An 18872-nucleotide genomic window follows, 5' to 3' on the forward strand; every position below is an offset into this window, starting at 1 on the left:
TTTCTTGTTTTTTTTTTAGACAGAGGCTTGCTCTGTTCCCAGGCTGGAGTGCAGTGGCGCAATCTTGACTCACTGCAACCTCCGCCTCCCGGGTTCAAGCGATTGTCCTGCCTCAGCCTCCCAAGTGGCTGGGACTACAGGCACATGCCACCATGCCCAGCTAATGTTTTGTATTTTTAATAGAGACAGGGTTTCATCATGTTGGCCAGGATGGTCTCGATCTCTTGACCTCATGACCCGCCTGCCTTGGCCTCCCAAAGTGCTGGGATTGCAGGCGTGAGCCACCGCACCAGGCCTACTCAACCTTTTAATCTAGACGGTCCCATGTCAGGGATCCCCATGACAATTCTCCAGCTCAATTATTTATTTTAATAACTTACAGGACTCGGCATATAGTTATCCTCATGGCTATATTTATTATGGTGAAAGGATACAAAACAAAATCAGCAAAAAAGAAAAGATATATGGGGTGAAGTCTGGAAGGAAACAGGCACAAGCTCCAAAAGTCTTTTCCCTGTAGAGTCACACAAAGCATGCTTAATTCTCTCAGCTACTAATTGTGGCAATACATGTGAAATGTCTACAAGGCAAGCTTGATAGAAATTCAGCATCCGGGGTTTTTATCGGAGGCTGGTCAAGTGGACACCCTTTTCTTTTTTCTTTTTTTTTTTTTTTTGAGACGGAGTCTCGCTCTGTCGCCCAGGCTGGAGTGCAGTGGCCAGATCTCAGCTCACTGCAAGCTCCGCCTCCCGGGTTTATGCCATTCTCCTGCCTCAGCCTCCCGAGTAGCTGGGACTACAGGCGCCCGCCACCTCGCCCGGCTAATTTTTTGTATTTTTAGTAGAGACGGGGTTTCACCGTGTTACCCAGGATGGTCTCGATCTCCTGACCTTGTGATCCGCCGTTCTCGGCCTCCCAAAGTGCTGGGATTACAGGCTTGAGCCACCGCGCCCGGCCCCCTTTTCTTAACACACACCAAAATTCCAAACTCCCAGAAAGAAAACAGATATTCACCATGAACCTTATTGGTTGTATAAACAACTTGGAGCTATTGAACCATTCTTATCAGTTAGGGTAGTGGGCACCCTCCTGAAATGTAAGTTCCAGTTGCCAGCCAAAGATCACCCCTGTAAGCAGGCTTTCCAAAGTCCATAGGCAAGCCTGCTATGTTAATTCTTTCTTGCACAATAGCTAATAGATCTTTCAAGGTTAACAAGTCCAGAAGCAAACCCCATTCCCTTCTCTAGTCTTTTCATTTTCTATATCTCAGGATATGCTGACTCGTTTACCTTATGATTAAAAACAATTTTTTGAAGGTTGCCTTTACTTCTCGCTTCCTCTCTCAACCTACATTCAGTCCAGCAGTATGTTCTGTTAACTCTACCTTTAAAACACCAGAGTCTGACCACTTCTTATCACTTTTATTACTGCTACCTAGCTGAAGCCACCATTGACTTTTGCTTGGATTATCACAAACAAACTTCTAACTGGTGTTTCTTCTTCCACTCTTGCACTTCTTGATTTTATTCTCCACATAGCAGCCAGAGTCATCCCTATAAGACTTAAGTCTAGTCAGATCTTTGATTTTTTTGCTCAAAATCTTCCAAATGCTTCCCTGCTAATGTGGACTAAAAGCCAATATTCCCATCATATTTCATAAGGTCCTTCAAAATCTTTTCATCTCTGCACCTTTCTCACCTCAACCTTATCTTTCCAGCTCTCTGCTCCAACCTCACTTTGCCTCCTTGCAGTCCCTCAGAGATACCAGGCATGAGCATCTTCATGACTTTTGCCCTCCCTGCTACCTTTAATCACAGTATTTTCTTGGCTTCTTTCCCAGCTTCCTTCAGGACTTTGACCAAATGTCACCTTATCACTAATATCTTTCATAATTACCTTACATAAAACAGTAACTTCTAACTCCTCAAACTGGCATTCCCTTACCCTACTTCGTTCCTAAGCACTGATGATATCATTTATGTTTATTCATTTGTTTGACTTTCATCTCTCCCCTCTAAATGTCATCAGAGCAGGTTCTTTGTTTTGATTTTTGTTCTGTCCCCACAGTCGACCTAGAACAGTTTTGCCATGCATAGGTGCTCAATAAATATTGAATGAATATATTCCTGAATATCATCTGGGATGTAGGTAATGCAGGATTAATGATATTTTCATGAATTAAGTGATTATTAAAAACTCTAATAACTTGGAAATTTTTCAATGCTAAAAATATAATCACCAGTTAATAAAACATATGTTTCTTTGTGTTTCCTTCATATGACAGCTAGGTGTAAGTCAAGGTTTCCTTGAAAAAGGTGGCACAGTCAAAAGCTCAATTTCATTGTCTACCTGTAAACCATTGCAGATAGATATTATAGAAATGCTTCAAGTCTTTTTACTGTGTCTATATCTAGATACAGAGATACACAGAAATATACATATGTTAGGTAATAATAATATATGTTTATATATGTTATGCATAGTAATTGTGTGTGTGTATGTGTGTATGTTTGTGTGTGTCTGTAATTGCCATGACTGTTAAAGCTCAACTCTCAAAAGGCCACGACTAAGTAACGTAGTGAAAATATGTATCATTTCCTTTTCTAAGCATACATTCAAGCAAGACTTCCTAGATTTCAATTATGACTCTGGCATTTTCTAGCTGTGCAGACTTGGACAAATTACTCCAATCTTTCTGTCTATTTCTGCCATTGTAATAATGAATGTAATAATACTTTCTATGTCGCAGGAGTGTGGCAAAGATTAAATGAGATTACCAATGTGATGGTTAATTTTATGTGTCAACTTGACTGGTGAAGAAATGGTAAAACATTATTTCTGTTTAATAACATTTAAATAATGTTTTACCATCTACCAGATGTCTGGGTGTGTCTGTGAGGCTGTTTCTGGAAGAGATTAGCATTTGAATCAGTAGACTGAGTAAAGAAGATCCCAGGGCATAGTGCCTCATCCAATTTATTGAGGGCCTATATAGAACAAGAAGGTAAAGAGAGAGTGAATCAGCTCTCTTTCCTGGAACAGAAATATTCACCTTTTCCTGCCCGTGGACATCAGAACTCAAGGTTATCTGGCCTTTGGACTAAGACTGAATTACACGACTGTCCTTCCTGAGTCTCTAGCTTGCAAATGGAAGACTGTGGGACTTCTTGGCCCCCGTAATTGCAAAAGCCAATTCCCCTAATAAATCCCCTTTTATTTGGGTTTATCTATCCTATTGGTTCTGTTTCTCTGGAGAACCCTTGCTTAATAAAATTAATATAAGATTTTAGAACAGTGCTTAGTATATGGTTGACTTTATTAGATATTGACTATATTATCCTAATTCCCATTTATATTGTATATAACCCTAATAGCATGTCCACATCCTAATAATATTTGAAATGAGAACCTTCTCTACTCTTTTGTATTAGAACTTTTATATTAGAATACTTACTTATCATTTATCTGTGAGGAGGGAGAAAAAAACCCACCAGACTTTAACTTACTTCATTATGAGTGGGCTAGTGAAGGACAGAATGTCAGCAAACACTTTGAATAAGGCAACTTGAATCAGGACAGACTTAAAGGTGTTCCACAATGCATAGAGTAGAGATGGTTTCTTGGTATGTGCCTCAATATAAAAAGATGCCTACATAATTAAAGAAAATAGAAACAATGAGAAAATTGGACACAACTAATATTAATAAAATGAAATCTATCTAAACAGATGATACAATTAACAATGTGCTCCGAAGACAATAAGTTAATAAGAAAGGAATCAATCAGTTAAACTTGAAATTATGACCCACATCATTGAGATGGTAGGTGGTGTTACTCATACCACGTGGCATAAAAGGGCAAGTGCAATAGTTGCATTTTATTATTTTTGTGAGTTTTGAAACTACTTAATTAATACAAATACAGTTTTTATCTCCAAATTATATTTTCTTTTGGAGGAGTCTGAAAATAATATATACGCATATGCATATATGATGCTAGAGGTGGAGTGTCTGCCCCTGCTCCCATAAACTTTAATTTTGGCCACCATATAATTTGCTTTGACCAATAGACATGATGCTCTGAGACACAGAAGCTATCTTTGTCACCGCTGGTAAGGAGCCAAAGATATATGCATGCGTATCAACACATGTGCTCCTGAACATTAAAGAGAAGCAGTGTTGAGTAGTTTGAAGACAGAAGTGGACTGCAATAGCAATGAATTATGCTTATAAAGTAGATTGTCATTTCACCTTTTAGGAATTTTGATATGAATAATAGTATCTCATACTTGAAAATAGCTTTATCTAGTTTGCAGGTAGTGATTACTTCAGGATTTAATAGAACTTTGTAATTAATTACCTTTACTTTTTGCCTCTCTTGATTCCTTAAAACTTCCTTTCTCCATTGTTTTTCAAAGGTAGGGCACACAGTGTAGGAAGAATCACTTTCATTTAGTTCAAAAAGATCCTCTCTTTCCAAAGGTCTCTTATAGCCTAAAGTAATTACTCTAAAGATGAAAAAGTAAGGCAAACAAGATAGTAAAACAAATAATCTAGTTAAAAAGAAATTGTCATGCATTTACTTCTTTCTTTGATTTATACATTATTTTATTGATTAAAATACAATAACGAGATTACATGTTTAAAAAAAATCATACAGTTTTATCCTGGAGGTCAATAATGTGCAATAATCATTTATAGTTTTTATAAATGCTGTTTAGACATCCAATGATTCAGCGAAATACCAACTTCATTTATTCATCTTATATTTGGGAAGTGCACCGCTCAGCTCATTCACTACTTGACCTCACTTCCTAAAATTTAAATAGCAAACTTTCACAGTAGAATATTACCCTGACCACTCAAGTACCCACATTGGCTTTTAGGCTTGTATTGGAGGGGAAACGAATCCAACCTCTGAATTTGCAATTTTCTTCTGTTCCACTAGGACTTTCTGTACAATTTGCCACTTGACTTTATAGATTGTACAACTGGATGGGGAGGACTTGTCCCTATCCCATAAGCTCTGGCCTTGGCCTTATGACCAACAGAATATGAGCCAATGTGAGAGTGCAGTTTCTGAACTGATGCCTTAAGAAGCAAGGCAAGTCTCCACCAGTCTCTTAGTTTTTCTACCCTCCTCCATTCATTGAGCTTATCCTGGCTGACACTGGGAATAATTATGCAAGAACGGTGGATCTAAACTGGGAGGGAAACAAGATGCATAGCGTAGTTTTACCACAGAAGTTACTGTGGAGAGAACGAATTGCACTTACCTACAGCTCTGCTCTACCATCTTTCTGCTAACAGGGATCTGATATTTCTTCAGTTGCAAATCTCTTGAACTCATGGTCAGGTCTTATTTTAGCCACAGAGTTATGAATTAAAATTGATCTAAACCAGTCCTGGTACTCTCATTACCCTCTGCTTGGGATTAATAATATAACTGAGTTATATTATTAATTATATTATTATATTAGGTATTGCTAACAATACCTAAGCAAATATCTGCTAGGCAGAACTTTCCTTTTCAAATGAAAGCACAGAACTTCAAAAGGAGAAAACATTTTGCCTGCCTTCTCCTTCCCTTGTGTCCTTTGAAGCCATGATGCTTTGAGATATAAAAGCCATCTTTGCCACTATGGATTAAAAGTCAAATAATAAGGATGGGAAGCAGAAAGACAGAAAAATGCAGACTCTTGCTCTGTTGCCCAGGCTGGAGTGCAGTGGATCAGTCTCTGCTCACTACAACCTCTGCCTTGTGGGTCCAAGCAATTCTCATGCCTCAGCCTCCCAAGTAGCTGGGATTACAGGCACACACCACCATTCCTGGCTACCTTTTCTATTTTTAGTAGAGACAGGGTTTTGCCCTGTTGGCCACGCTGGTCTTGAACTCCTGGCCTCAGGTGATCTGCCTTCCTTGGCCTCCCAAAGTGCTGGGATTACAGGTGTGAGCCATTGTGACCAACCTAACCTGGGCCTTTCATAACATTTCCGAGATAGCTCAGCAACCTATTTCCAACAACACCCTCTTTCCAATAACATAAGAAAATAAATACCTGTTTGTTTAAACTATTATTATTTGACTATTCTGTTACTTGAAGTCAAACGCACTCTGAAGTGATTTAAATCAGATATAGTTTGTGACTTTGGTGACATGACTTTTTCAATAAGAAAGTAAACCTATATTTAAATCCAAGCCTTCTGACTGGCCTAAGTTCTGTCCATATAAAGTGTATTAGCCCACGAGGCGGTAACAATGTCTTAAACTACTCCAAATTGGGACTGCTTTCATTGGCCTTGTTACTAAATAATCTCAATTGATTGACTCTGGGATGAATTTAAACCCTACGGTAACAAGAGATTCCACTAGATTTTATTTTACTTTTAGTATAATACATAATATCTTCCCACAATTCATATCTAACAAAAAGGTTTAAATGTAATAAGAAGGGACTTTCCGTAATCATGTTTCTGTTGGCTCAAATATGCTGGACATTTTCCTGCAGTGCACTTTTAAAAACATATTAAGCAACAAACTACTTTCATGTCATATTAAGTTCTACTTCATTCCATAAAATAAATATTCATTTTCAAAATAAGACTGCATTGACTTTTAGAAAAGCATTTTTAATAACATTTACTGCCTCAGCATTTTGAGTTAGAACTGTGCAAAACTCAGCGGTTTTGGTTCAGGGAAAAGTGACCTCTTGCTTTCATGCTGAGTCCCCAAATAATGCAGCATCTAAAAGTGACACTGAAGCTGACTTGATTGTGACTTTCATGGATTAGTGGTTTAACTACCTTGACTTTTTTCCCAGATGTGTGCTCCCCTCCACCATCTTTTGCTCTCTTTTAATAGCCTCTGATCACATGGGTGGCCTTACCTTCTCACATAAGAGTTTGGAAAAAGAATAAGCAAGGAAGTGATAAGAAAATGGTACTTATTTAAATCAAATCTTGAGGCAGCTTTTTGGGAAACAACGAGGACCAAGAATTGGCCCTCTCAGTAAGTGAAATGTATAACACATACTAGGTCCCATCAACCTGTGGGCTTTATTCCTAAAATGATAATAAAGTTTACACATGTATCTCGTATTTTTAGAATGATGTTTCTTTTCTTTTCTTTTCTTTTCTCTTTTTTTTTTTTTTTTTGAGTCGGAGTCTCGCTCAGTCGCCCAGGCTGGAGTGCAGTGGCCTGATCTCCACTCACTGCAAGCTCCGCCTCCTGGGTTCCCGCCATTCTCCTGCCTCAGCCTCCCGAGTAGCTGGGACTACAGGCGCCTGCCGCCACGCCCAGCTAATTTTTTGCATTTTTTTTTTTTATTGGAGACGGGGTTTCACCGTGTTAGCCAGAATGGTCTCGATCTCCTGACCTCGTGATCTGCCCGCCTCAGCCTCCCAAAGTGCTGGGATTACAGGCGTGAGCCTCCGCGCCCGGCCGACTGATGTTTCTTTTCAAAGGACATTCACATCAATGAATTTGATTCTCACAACTCCCTAAAGCGGGCAGAACAGGATTAATTTCTCATTTTTACAGGCAGTTAAACATTAAGAACTTCAGAGACTAGTGATGGTGTTTTATATGTAAAATAAACCAGGGCTAACTTAGCAAAAAGCAGACAGTGAAATGTATTACTTCTGATATGGTTTGACTTTGTTCCCACCCAAATCTCATCTTGAATCGCAGTTCACACAATCCCCACATGTCGTGGAAGGGACCTGGTGGGAGGTAACTGATCACAGGGGTGGTTACCCCCATGCTGCCGTTCTCGTGATAGTGAGTGAGTTTGCACAAGATCTGATGGTTTTATAAGGAGCTTTTCTCTCTTTGTTTGGCACCTCTTCCTGCTGCCAGGTGGAGAAGGACGTGTTTGCTTCTCCTTCTGCCATGATTGTAAGTTTCCTGAGACCTCCCCAGCCTGTGGAACTGTGAGTCAACTAAACCTCTTTCCCTTATAAATCACCCAGTCTCGGATATTTCTTCGTAGCAGGGTGAGAACTGACTAATACAATTTCCACTCTTAAATGTTATTATCTTAGAGAAAATTTTGACTACATTTAGAATTAACAAGTGTGCATAAATATCTCAACCAACTCATGTGAAGAGAATAGAAAAACAATGGCATTCTGTTAGGAAGATGAGCTGAAATGTAACTTTTATAGATGAGTAATATTTGAATACTTAGAATGTGCAAATACATAGTAGCATTATCAATTTTATTACTATTAATCACTTTTTAAAACATTTCTGGAAAGAGGTATTATGTTATGGGAAAAGGAAAGAAAGCAATCTGGCCAAAAATTATAGGATGGGAGAAAGTTGTTTAATGTACAAATTTTTTAATATGTGAGAAAAAGGACATATTGAATAGTGTATCCGGTTAAAATAACAACAGGATTGTGACCTATGAAAACTCTTACTACATTTTTCCATGTATGTCTCTGGCCATGATTACTATACACTGGTGACAGATTATATTTGCTAATAAAGGCTTGGTAATTATTTGATCATCAGAATGATCTAGATAGCTATTGTCTTAGGAATTAAGGCTCATAAGTATATAATTTTTTAATTATTGTGTCTTCTGAGCACATTTTAATTGAGTTATTCATATAATTATTGATGCTTGAATTTGTTCTAGGAAATAATTTGACACTATTCTGTAACTCCAAAAATGGATCTGAGAATACAATTCATCTTTGACTTCAAAGGGACATTCTCTTGAACAATAGTTAGGTTTCTGCTACAATTGTTTAATCACCACATAAGAAATCAAATTAGATTCATGCCAATGACAGTTCTGGATAACAACATTCTCTGAAAATATTTCATATCTAATTCTGAGATATTCAAATTAAACTAGAAAATAAATGTGATATTCACAGTTAGAGCTTGATGGTTTGTTTGATTGACTTAAGATATGGATTTCAGAATGCTAGGCTGTCATATTTGAAGATTTGCTATATCTTATCTTGCTTATTAAACTTAATTTCAGCTTCTTCAAGAATGCTAAAATAATGTTTGCAATATTTAATATATATGCATATAGGTTTTATAGCTTGATAATCAAACTTTAAAACTACATTTATTTAAAATTAATTTTATTTGCGTTACTTAAATTCTGTGATACCTATGACTTTAAAATGAGACTGGAATTTTTTATTTTTTATTTTTATTTATTTATTTATTTTTGAGACGGAGTGCAGTGGCGCGATCTCCGCTCACTGCAAGCTCCGCCTCCCGGGTTCCCGCCATTCTCCTGCCTCAGCCTCCCGAGTAGCTGGGACCACAGGCGCCGCCACCACTTCCAGCTAATTTTTTGTATTTTTAGTAGAGACGGGGTTTCACCGTGTTAGCCAGGATGGTCTCGATCTCCTGACATCGTGATCCGCCCGCCTCAGCCTCCCAAAGTGCTGGGATTACAGGCATGAGCCACCGCGCCCAGCCAGAGACTGGAATTTTTTAAAGCTGGGGCAGGTGTCACTCTTCCTCTCAGCTTCTCCATAAACAAAATTCAGGTTTGGAAAACATTTCTATACATACACAAATTTGAAGTGTTAAAAACATTAACTGTAAATAGCTCACATTTACATTTCTAGCTATGCTTTCTTTTTTCTAATGTGCTGCTTAATGTTACATAGTTTTGCTATCTCTTTAAGAGATTCCTAGATTTGTGTAACTTGAAAATCTTATCACAATTTAATCCCTTCTGCCCAAGTATTTGCTCACAAGTATATACATTTTCTACTTCAATTGCTTTAAAAAGCTCCCCAATGATCTTCATGTTGACAAATTTAATGGAGAATATTTTGTTATTATTTTAATTTACTCCTTTTCAGTATTTGGCCCTATTGACCACTTTATTTTTTTACTTTCTTGACAGTCTCTCTTTTCTTTCCTGTCACTCATACTATTTCATCAGATACTTCTCTTACAATGTATTCTGAACACCTTTACTTAGCTTTTTTGTAGACTCCTCTTTCTCTTGCCTTTTAAATACTGAGGATTGCCAATGTTGCATTTGTTCAACCTATTCAATGGGTTCTTCCTCTGGGCGATCTCATTCATACGCATGGTTTCAACTACTGTCCTCTAGTCAGTGACTCCCAAATCCATATCTATAGGTCAAAGGTTTATTCCAAGCCTGGAAGCCACATATCCAAACTCATTTTCATGTGATGCTTCATATGTATCTCAAAACTTAAAAATGTCTCAGTCTGAACCCACAGTTTTTCACCACGTCTAAACTTCCCAGCCAGTTCTTTCCCACCTTTTATTGTGGTTTTCACATTTTATTTGCTCAACTTGGGATACCATGTTACTCACTCCTACACATCTTTAAATGTTAAGTGAAAACATTGGTATCTGTGAAATAGTCCCTAGTTGTGCAAACTCGATTAGATGACACTCCTGAAAATGTGTGTTTGTCAGTTATGCTTATGTTGTCTTGTCCCCTTTTTTGTAATGGTGGTATACTTTTTAATCTTTTTAATTCTACTACGAATTCCTAGAAGACAGAAACGAAGTCATTTATCTCTGCATTTTTAAAGACTAGCGGAGTTTGGGGCCAATCATTTTTTAAAAGATTAATTCCTTCGTGGGAACTTATCTGTAGATAAAACTGAGCAATTTTGTTTCTGTGAACTGTAAAGCAAGGGGCATAAAGCTAGAAAGACAAATTTAACTTCATATTATTATGGACTTTCTGTTATGGGGAAAAAGAAATACATTTCTAAAGAAAGCTTCTGAATTTATAAAATAAGAAAACATCAACTCTTCCCATTCAATACGATTTAATTTATGTGTTAAAATCAAAGTTCAAAATGGTATCTCCCGAAGAAATTCTGAGCCCTCATCATACACTATGGATGAATTATTCTATAAGGAAACCAATAATACATGTCTTATAAAATGATTGGGGCTGTGTGTGTTTGTGTGTGTTTTAATAGTAGCATATATGAGTATATAAGAGAGCATTTCTAATAAAAAGTAGAATGACATAGCAAAAATAAAGCATGAAACATGAACTCATCAGAAATTGGTTTAAAACACATACTTACTCCTACATGAGTATCAATGGACAGATGCTTTCCTTTCCTGAGCCTAAATTTTTCTCATGCAAATGCCTTTCTCATAGCACTTCGGGGAGAATTTAATGAAATAATAAACACAAAGTGGATAGCATATACTCGATGCTAAAAAAGAAGTTCATTTTTCTGTCCTTCCCTAGTGCTAATGAGATGAAAACTCTATAAAGGGACAGACATATTGGAGGAATATTAGTACTGTTATCTGTGGAACTGTTTAGTATGTTTTTACCTATGATTTCTGTGTAATAAGTAATATGAGACAATTTTGTACAACAATTCACGTTGAGATTAAAGAAAATTCAGGTGTCATTTCCCTTGGGATCTCTTTCAGTGTGGAATGCTACGAATATATTAGTAAAATTCCTACCTGCTAAACCAGGAATATGTCACTTTACTGAAAAATGAGGCACTTTTCTCTGGACTGCATTTCTGAAAAGAAAAAATACAGAGAATAGTGTATAAAGTAAATATTTTTAATTTACATTTGAAATATATTTTGTCAGAAAAGTAAACCTGAGATTATTTATTCTACTAATAGTTGCAGATATGTTGTTATAATTCTTAAGAAGTATAGTTAAGTGAAGATATTCTTGTATGGTGGTTGGACTAGAGGAATTTCAAGATTTCCCTCAACATGGCGATGGTGTGTGTAGCAATAAGTCATGTTGGAAAGGAAAATTGTAGGTACAGGTACAAACACATACATAGAGAGATTTTAGAACTGTAAATTTGCAATTATATGTATTTGTATACAATATATACATATACAATATACGTACATATACATATATGTGTACATATATATTTGTACACATACAGAGGGACAGTTCGTTGAACTTAATAGCCCATATTGGCTATTTACAATTAATACAATTATATGACAGTATAATATACATGAATAATTTATACACATATGTATTATATATGTCTATGTATATATAAGATAAATGTAAAGCATTTAAATTGCTAAAGATAGTTTTCTTTTTCTGAAAAATAGAAAAATAAGAGAATGTAATAGTTCTCTGGTGTACTTCTATATGTGTTTACATATTTTTAAAATTATATACATAATTACATATTTGTCACAATTACATGTTATTTTGGGGTGGGTTATAACATTTCCATAAAGTTTTCCCATTTACTATATTGGTTTAACTAAGAGAAAAGAGGTTTAAAAAGAGATGTCTCAAAAACAACCATTTTGGCCGGGCACGGTGGCTCACGCCTGTAATCCCAGCACTTTGGGAGGCCGAGGCGGGCGGATCACAAGGTCAGGAGATCGAGACCACGGTGAAACCCCGTCTCTACTAAAAATACAAAAAAAATTAGCCGGGCGCAGTTGTGGGCGCCTGTAGTCCCAGCTACTCGGGAGGCTGAGGCAGGAGAATGGCGTGAACCCGGGAGGCGGAGCTTGCAGTGAGCAGAGATCGCGCCACTGCACTCCAGCCTGGGCGACAGAGCAAGACTCTGTCTCAAAAAAAAAAAAAACAAAAAAAAAACAACCATTTTATGTTTTTATAGTCAGCATCAATCTCTTTGCATTTTAAAAAGTAAGACTAGTCACCAAGTTAATTTTGATTTTTAGAAACTGTCTAACATTTAAGAAATTTTCTAGTGATCTTCTCTAACTCAGTTCTGATTCCATAATCAGTATTTACTAATTTAAAAAATTCTGAAGCTAGAAGGAATGAGTAAATCCAAATTTTATCATATACAACAAAATGCCCAAAGTAGAGATGAGAAAATATATTTGACGCCAGATCTGTTCTCTGTGTTATAACAAATTATATAATATCAATCATGTAAGATATATACAATTTACCAAAATGGCATTTATCATCATAAGATTTTTGCAAGAACTAAATATAGTGATAAATATAAAATACTTATCACACCATTAGCCCAAAACAATGACTCAAATATATGAACAATAAAATTGTCATCACTATTGTTACCAACATACTTCTAAAAAATAAGTACACAAATTATTGGAAAAAATGTTCTAAAAATTATCTAATTAACCTGGAGGATGTATTTTATGTCATAAGTTCAAATTTCACAGGGAGTTGCTAATGTGATAATTTGCCACCAATGCAAGGATCTGATTCATATCCAAAACACATATATTTCTGTGGAAAACTGTAAATGGCTACCAATTCTTTGCAGCTTTTCCCATCAAGAGGTGGAATCTATTTCGCACCCTTTGTATCTGGGCTGGCATTGTGTCTTGTTTTGATCATAGAAATACAACAGGAGTGACATTGAAAGAGCTCCAATTCTAAGCCTCAAAAAGCCTCAATACTTTGGCTCCTGCTGTGCTTAGAATACTGAGTGCACCATGTGACTGAGCTGGAGTTAGGCTGCTGAAGGATGACAGATCATGTGGAGGAGAACTAAGGCACTCATCTGATGCTCTATTACCAGGCCAATCGCTTGAAAACTGCCAGATATAGGAATAAGGTGGTTCTAGATTATCTGGCTACCAGCCCATCTACCAGCGGATTCTATAATCGTAGAATCACTGTCACTGTATTTAGTTCTCGCAACAATCCTATGCATAAGAGAATGCAGGAGTTACCGGCCAAACTGACCCAAACCAGGACACAATCCAATTGACACAAAGAATAATGAACTAAGTAACATGGTTGTTTTAGGCACCTAAGCCTTGCAAAGCTACTGCAGATGGCTATTTTAGCAGACTGAGACATCAGTATTTGGTTTAACATTCCTTCTAGGACCATTTTTTCATGTGAAAGCATCTTATATGATGCCCTTTATATATTCTGGTAAATAGCCTCCTTAGATGTGAACCAGGTATCTTATGCTGAATCACAGTAAAGTCCAACCATCCCAGAAGGAATAGCAGCCAGGTTTGTTTTTTTTTTTTTTTTTTTTTTTTTTAAAGGCTGATGAAGGGAATTAATCCTTACCAAGCACCAAGAATGTGCAAATGACTTTTCAATGCATTCATAACTATCGAATTCATATTATGGATCTCATTGAGTTGATTATATATTGCACATACTAATTTGTATGCAGAAAAATAGAACATGACAATTCTGAGTATCTTCGAATGTTCTAATTTACTCCCATGTTCTCCATTAAATATTTATCATCTTTCTAACTCATTTGTTCTTAATCTGACAGCAATTCTGGTCTGCAGACCCAATTGGCCCCAAATGAGTTTCTCATTTCGTGTGTCCCCATGTCCACTACAGATCTTATTTACGCTATTTTATTATCTATTGTATTTATTTACTATTGAGCTTACAGTAGGCAATCCATAAACTTACCTCGACATTGCTGATTTAAGAGTAATTTTCACTAGAATGGAGGTCCTGTTACTTCTGGATTATGGCAGAGGAACAAGAAGTATTTAGACCACCAGATCATAGCACAGCCAGGGTTCTGAAATGTGCTGTTTTCAAGCTTCCTTGGGTTTAATGTTGAGATGTGGCCTCATGGCAATATGGTTTGTGTGACAGATCGCTATGTTTACTGATATCCTATAATGCCTAATTTCAGAAGCTTCCTTTGTGGATTTTATAGGAGGATTTTGGGAATAGTGGAGGAAGTTACTGGAAAATGAAAGTAGATGCTCATGGAGGAGGAAAAACTTCTAGAATTTAAAAAAAAAAAAAAAACTTACTTTTTTTTTTTTTTTTTTTTTTGACATAGAGTCTTGCTCTGTCACCCAGGCTGGAGTGCAGTGGTGCAATCTTGGCTTACTGCAACCTCTGCCTCCCAGGTTCACGCGACTCTCCTGCCTCAGCCTCCTGAGTAGCTGGAATTACACGCGTCTGCCACTAGGCTCGGCTAATTTTTGTATTGTTAGTAGTGACGGGGTTTCCCCATGTTGGCCAAGCTGGTCTGGTACTCCTGACCTCAGGTGATCTACCCCTCTCAGCCTCTCAAAGTGCTGGGATTATCAGTGTGTGCCATCACGCCCAGACAGATAAAACTTACATTTTTTAATCACTTAAAATGTGCTAAATTCTGTACTAAGTACATTATTTCACTAAATGTAAAATATCTTTATGATGGCATAATTTCTGTCACCACTATTTTATGGAAATGGAAACTAACACCCAGAGTTTAAGAAACTCACCTAGGGTCTTGCAACAAAGTATTGGAAACAAGATCTAAACCACTTAGTTTATTCTATACTCCAGTTCTAAATCCACACTCTCAACTCAGTACCCATGCAGCCCTGTTTTTCACTACCTACACCTTTCCTACTGCCCACTTCCTTCTGCCTCCTTTCTCCTGGCTTTTGTGCTTCAATCCTACTCAAGTTTCAGTGCCTTTTGTAATTTCTGTCCTCTCACTCTAGTCCAAGGCTCTGAAACAGGTTCTGTATTACCAGAGCAACCTTAACATACTCCTCAGGGAGGACTTAAGAGCTCCTTCAGGTTGGCACTCACTGAATATACCCTCATATTACCCAACTCTCTCATTATTTCCTGGAAGGTGTTTCTCTCTTACTAGATTTAGTGCCACTGGAAGACAGAAACTATAGTTGATTTATCTCTGTATCGCTAGCTTCTGGAGAAATCTCCAGTTTCTCAAGGCCCAGGGCCCAGCTCATAATAAACATGCTTTGGATGACTGACCGAATGAATGGATGGATGCTAATCACTACCCACAAAAAATACTTAGAAGCATCTATTCACAGGTCACCATGTTAGCCATAAAAATTCAATTAGAAAGGTATGTTCTTAGCTTTTAGTTACATAGGGATTTTTACCTGAGATCTGTTGTATTAAAAATATGAAATCAATATGTAGGTAAACAGAGGTTTTTTATACATTTTGAAGCCATCAATTTTTTTTTTTTTTGAGATAGTGTCTCACTATGTGCCCAGGCTTCAGTGAAGTGGAGTGAACATGGCTCACTGCAGCCTCCATCTCCCAGGCTCAAGTAATCCTTCCACCTCAGCCCCTCCAAGTAGCTGGGACTACATGAGTGTGCCTCTATGCCTGGCCTCCCAGAGTGCTGGGATTACAGGCGTGAGCCACTGTGCTTGGCTACCATCAACTTTTTTAAAAATTTGACATCATAGAAATAACAAATACAGAATGAAATTAAAATGAATATTTTCAACCTTGTTTAAGCGGATTCCTGTATGAAGGCTGTCAAAGTTGAATAATAATCAAGGAAACAGTGTTTGAATACTAGAGGAAGAATCGACTAGAATTTGGGGTGACAAAATTGTGTTTTATAATTTTTCAACTACAAATTCATAATTTACTGCCTTTGGTCACCTTGGCTGTTACACTAATGATATTAAACCAGCTTGCACAATTGAGCCTGCCATGTCTACGGTACAGTACTATAGTGATGGAACTTTTCCACATTTTCAAGGAACTTATTCAGCCCTTCTATTTTATAGACTTTTATAAAAGTAGTTTACATATAACTTAATTTTAAATAAATTTATAGTTTGATTTTGTATGTGATCAGAATAGATGTCACATCTATTTGACACTCAGAGTTACTGAAAAAGCCAAGATTAGAACAAGTGCCCCTGAATCGGAATTATGTAGTTTTTCTTTGTTAGGACAACAGGGCTGTTTCTAAGCCCATGTCTTGTATAGTGATGATAAGTGAAACAAATGGAACTCTTGTTAGGGGAATTGTTGCTAATACACAACTGTAGGGTTCATTTCTCTGACTACCGCCTTCGCATCTGACTCCCATTGTAGAAGCATGAGGTATAGTGCGCCAGAGCAGAGCACAGTTAAGTGTCTGAAGTTTCTGGATTTACCCCAGACCTGGGTCCCAAAATCCATACTGAGTATTATTAATCCCCAGTGCTCTGCGGTTTTAATGGGATCACTCAGTGGTTGTAGAATTCCCCTCCAACCTGTGTCCCTTCAGCGATGACAGGTCCACCCATCCTTTCTGTTTATGGGGGAGTTACTTATCTCTTCAAACAAATATGCCTCCTCCTCTCCTCCAGCACTACCAAGACTGAGCTCCAGTGGTTCACACCCTGATCTCTGATCTCTGCTTCCAGGATTGAGTGTGTATGCGGGTCGGTCTGTCCCGTGTGTGATGGCTACTCAAACAAGGGCTTGTCAGTCCACATCCAGGGTTCGAGGACTCACCTCTCCCCACTTCCACTCCCGCACCCACAGTGGCCCCACGACCCGCCTCTCCTCTCCCCTAAGAACCAGAGAACTTTACCTGCGCATCAAGCCCCCCGCGGACCCGCTGATAGGAGCCGCCCCAGTTCTGCGGACTGCAGAGCATGGTCCGCGGGCGTCTGGCCGCTGGCTGCGAGCCGGCTGCGGCTGTCACTTTCCCTGGCAGCGGACTGTCAGCTCAGCGCCGGCACGGTGGGAGGACACGCACTCCGCCCGGCAGAGTCAGCTGTCACCTTAGTCCCGGCCTGTCGGTCCCAGCCAGTGCGCCTGGGGCGGGGTGTGGGTGGAATGGGGTTGGGCCCAGACGAGGGAAGGTGCGGAGGGAGCCGGACAAGGACAGTTGTATATAGTGGGCTGCTCTCTGCCTGGTGGGGAGTTTGCGCTTGACTCAGTAGTTCTCTCCTTTCCATTTCCTACTAGAAACCTAATGTAAATGGGGAGTTAATGGGTGCAACACACCAACACGGCACATGTATACATAGGTAACAAACCTGCACGTTGTGCACATGTACCCTAGAACATAAAGTATAATAAAAAAGAAAATGAAACAAAAAACAAACCTGTGTCCCTTTTATGACCGAAGCACAAAGCTAGTTTCTCGCTGGGGTGATACTACGTTTGCAAACAATGTTACAGCTGTCTCTTAAAAAATATTAAGAAGAAGTGTCAGTAGAATTTTAAGGAGCAAATTTATTACAATGGCCTTAACTTTACAAACCAATGAAACACTCCCCGTAGTATTAGAAAACCTTAACAGTATACTGCATGTCATCTACATTTTACTCTTCAAAGTAACTACAAAGCAAGTAAATGAAAAATTTCACAGTAACTAGGATGAACAAAGAATTAAAGGTGACACATGATGTACAAAGGGGAACAAAAAAAGTTAAAGAATTGCATTCTGATTGTTAGTAAATACTAAGAAACTGTGAGCCTGTATACAGAAGTAAGGAGTACGCAACAAGTTACTTTGAGGCACATACTTGACACATGATGTATGTCGTTGGTTTGATGAAGCATTTTGTTTTATTTGGCACCTGAAGCAACAAAAGAGGGAGAAATATTAGAAATTCCTAAATGTAAGGATAAAGATAAGGCCATGTAGTATTTTACAAGGATGGATATTATACTTCAGGACAAGGAGCTTTCCGTCTACTGCCTGGCATTTATTTAACTGGTAGATGGAGAGAATGGAGGATTTAGGACAGGAGAAGTTCTGCTTTCTGGAGGAAGGGGCATGAGTCCTACCTGGGGAAGTCTGGGCTGGCCATAGAATGGGTGAAACTGAGGAACCAGACAACTTCCACAGACGAATTCGACCAGATGATACCTTATGGAACTGAAGTCCTGGGGAATGTTTGGAAAACAATTCATTTGTCTTCCTCTCTTCATACCATGCTTGCTTGACCCTGCGCAAGGAAGTGGTTGTAGGTTTAACTTTAAAATCAACATGTCTGTGAAGAATTAAGGGTGCAGCTCAAGACTCAGAAACTTTGTCTCCTTTCCACAAATAGGTGCACCAATTTGGGAATACCTCGCTCTCACTCAGCAGCCACAGCCTGAAGAACCCTCCTCCTATCTGCACTTTCAAACTGCTCACTCTGTAGATTCTCCACGGAAAATACAAGGT

The 18872-nt window shown here is 38.2% G+C and overlaps 1 protein-coding gene across 1 annotated transcript in view; it reads right to left on the reverse strand.

The window, feature by feature from the left end:
* LOC102117110 (multidrug resistance-associated protein 1-like) overlaps nucleotides 1-17417 on the reverse strand; it is a 92616-nt gene extending 75199 nt beyond the window's left edge. The window contains exons 1-4 of the mRNA XM_005548937.5: nucleotides 17283-17417; nucleotides 11461-11522; nucleotides 4360-4507; nucleotides 3507-3649 (exon numbers count right to left, since the gene is read on the reverse strand). Of these exons, the coding sequence (XP_005548994.3) occupies nucleotides 3507-3649; nucleotides 4360-4507; nucleotides 11461-11522; nucleotides 17283-17348 (419 nt within the window). The 5' untranslated portion in view covers nucleotides 17349-17417. The remainder of the gene's footprint in view (nucleotides 1-3506; nucleotides 3650-4359; nucleotides 4508-11460; nucleotides 11523-17282) is intronic.
* Nucleotides 17418-18872: the final 1455 nt, after the last annotated feature.

Source organism: Macaca fascicularis, chromosome 3 (assembly GCF_037993035.2).
Source record: "Macaca fascicularis isolate 582-1 chromosome 3, T2T-MFA8v1.1".
NCBI lineage: Eukaryota > Metazoa > Chordata > Mammalia > Primates > Cercopithecidae > Macaca > Macaca fascicularis.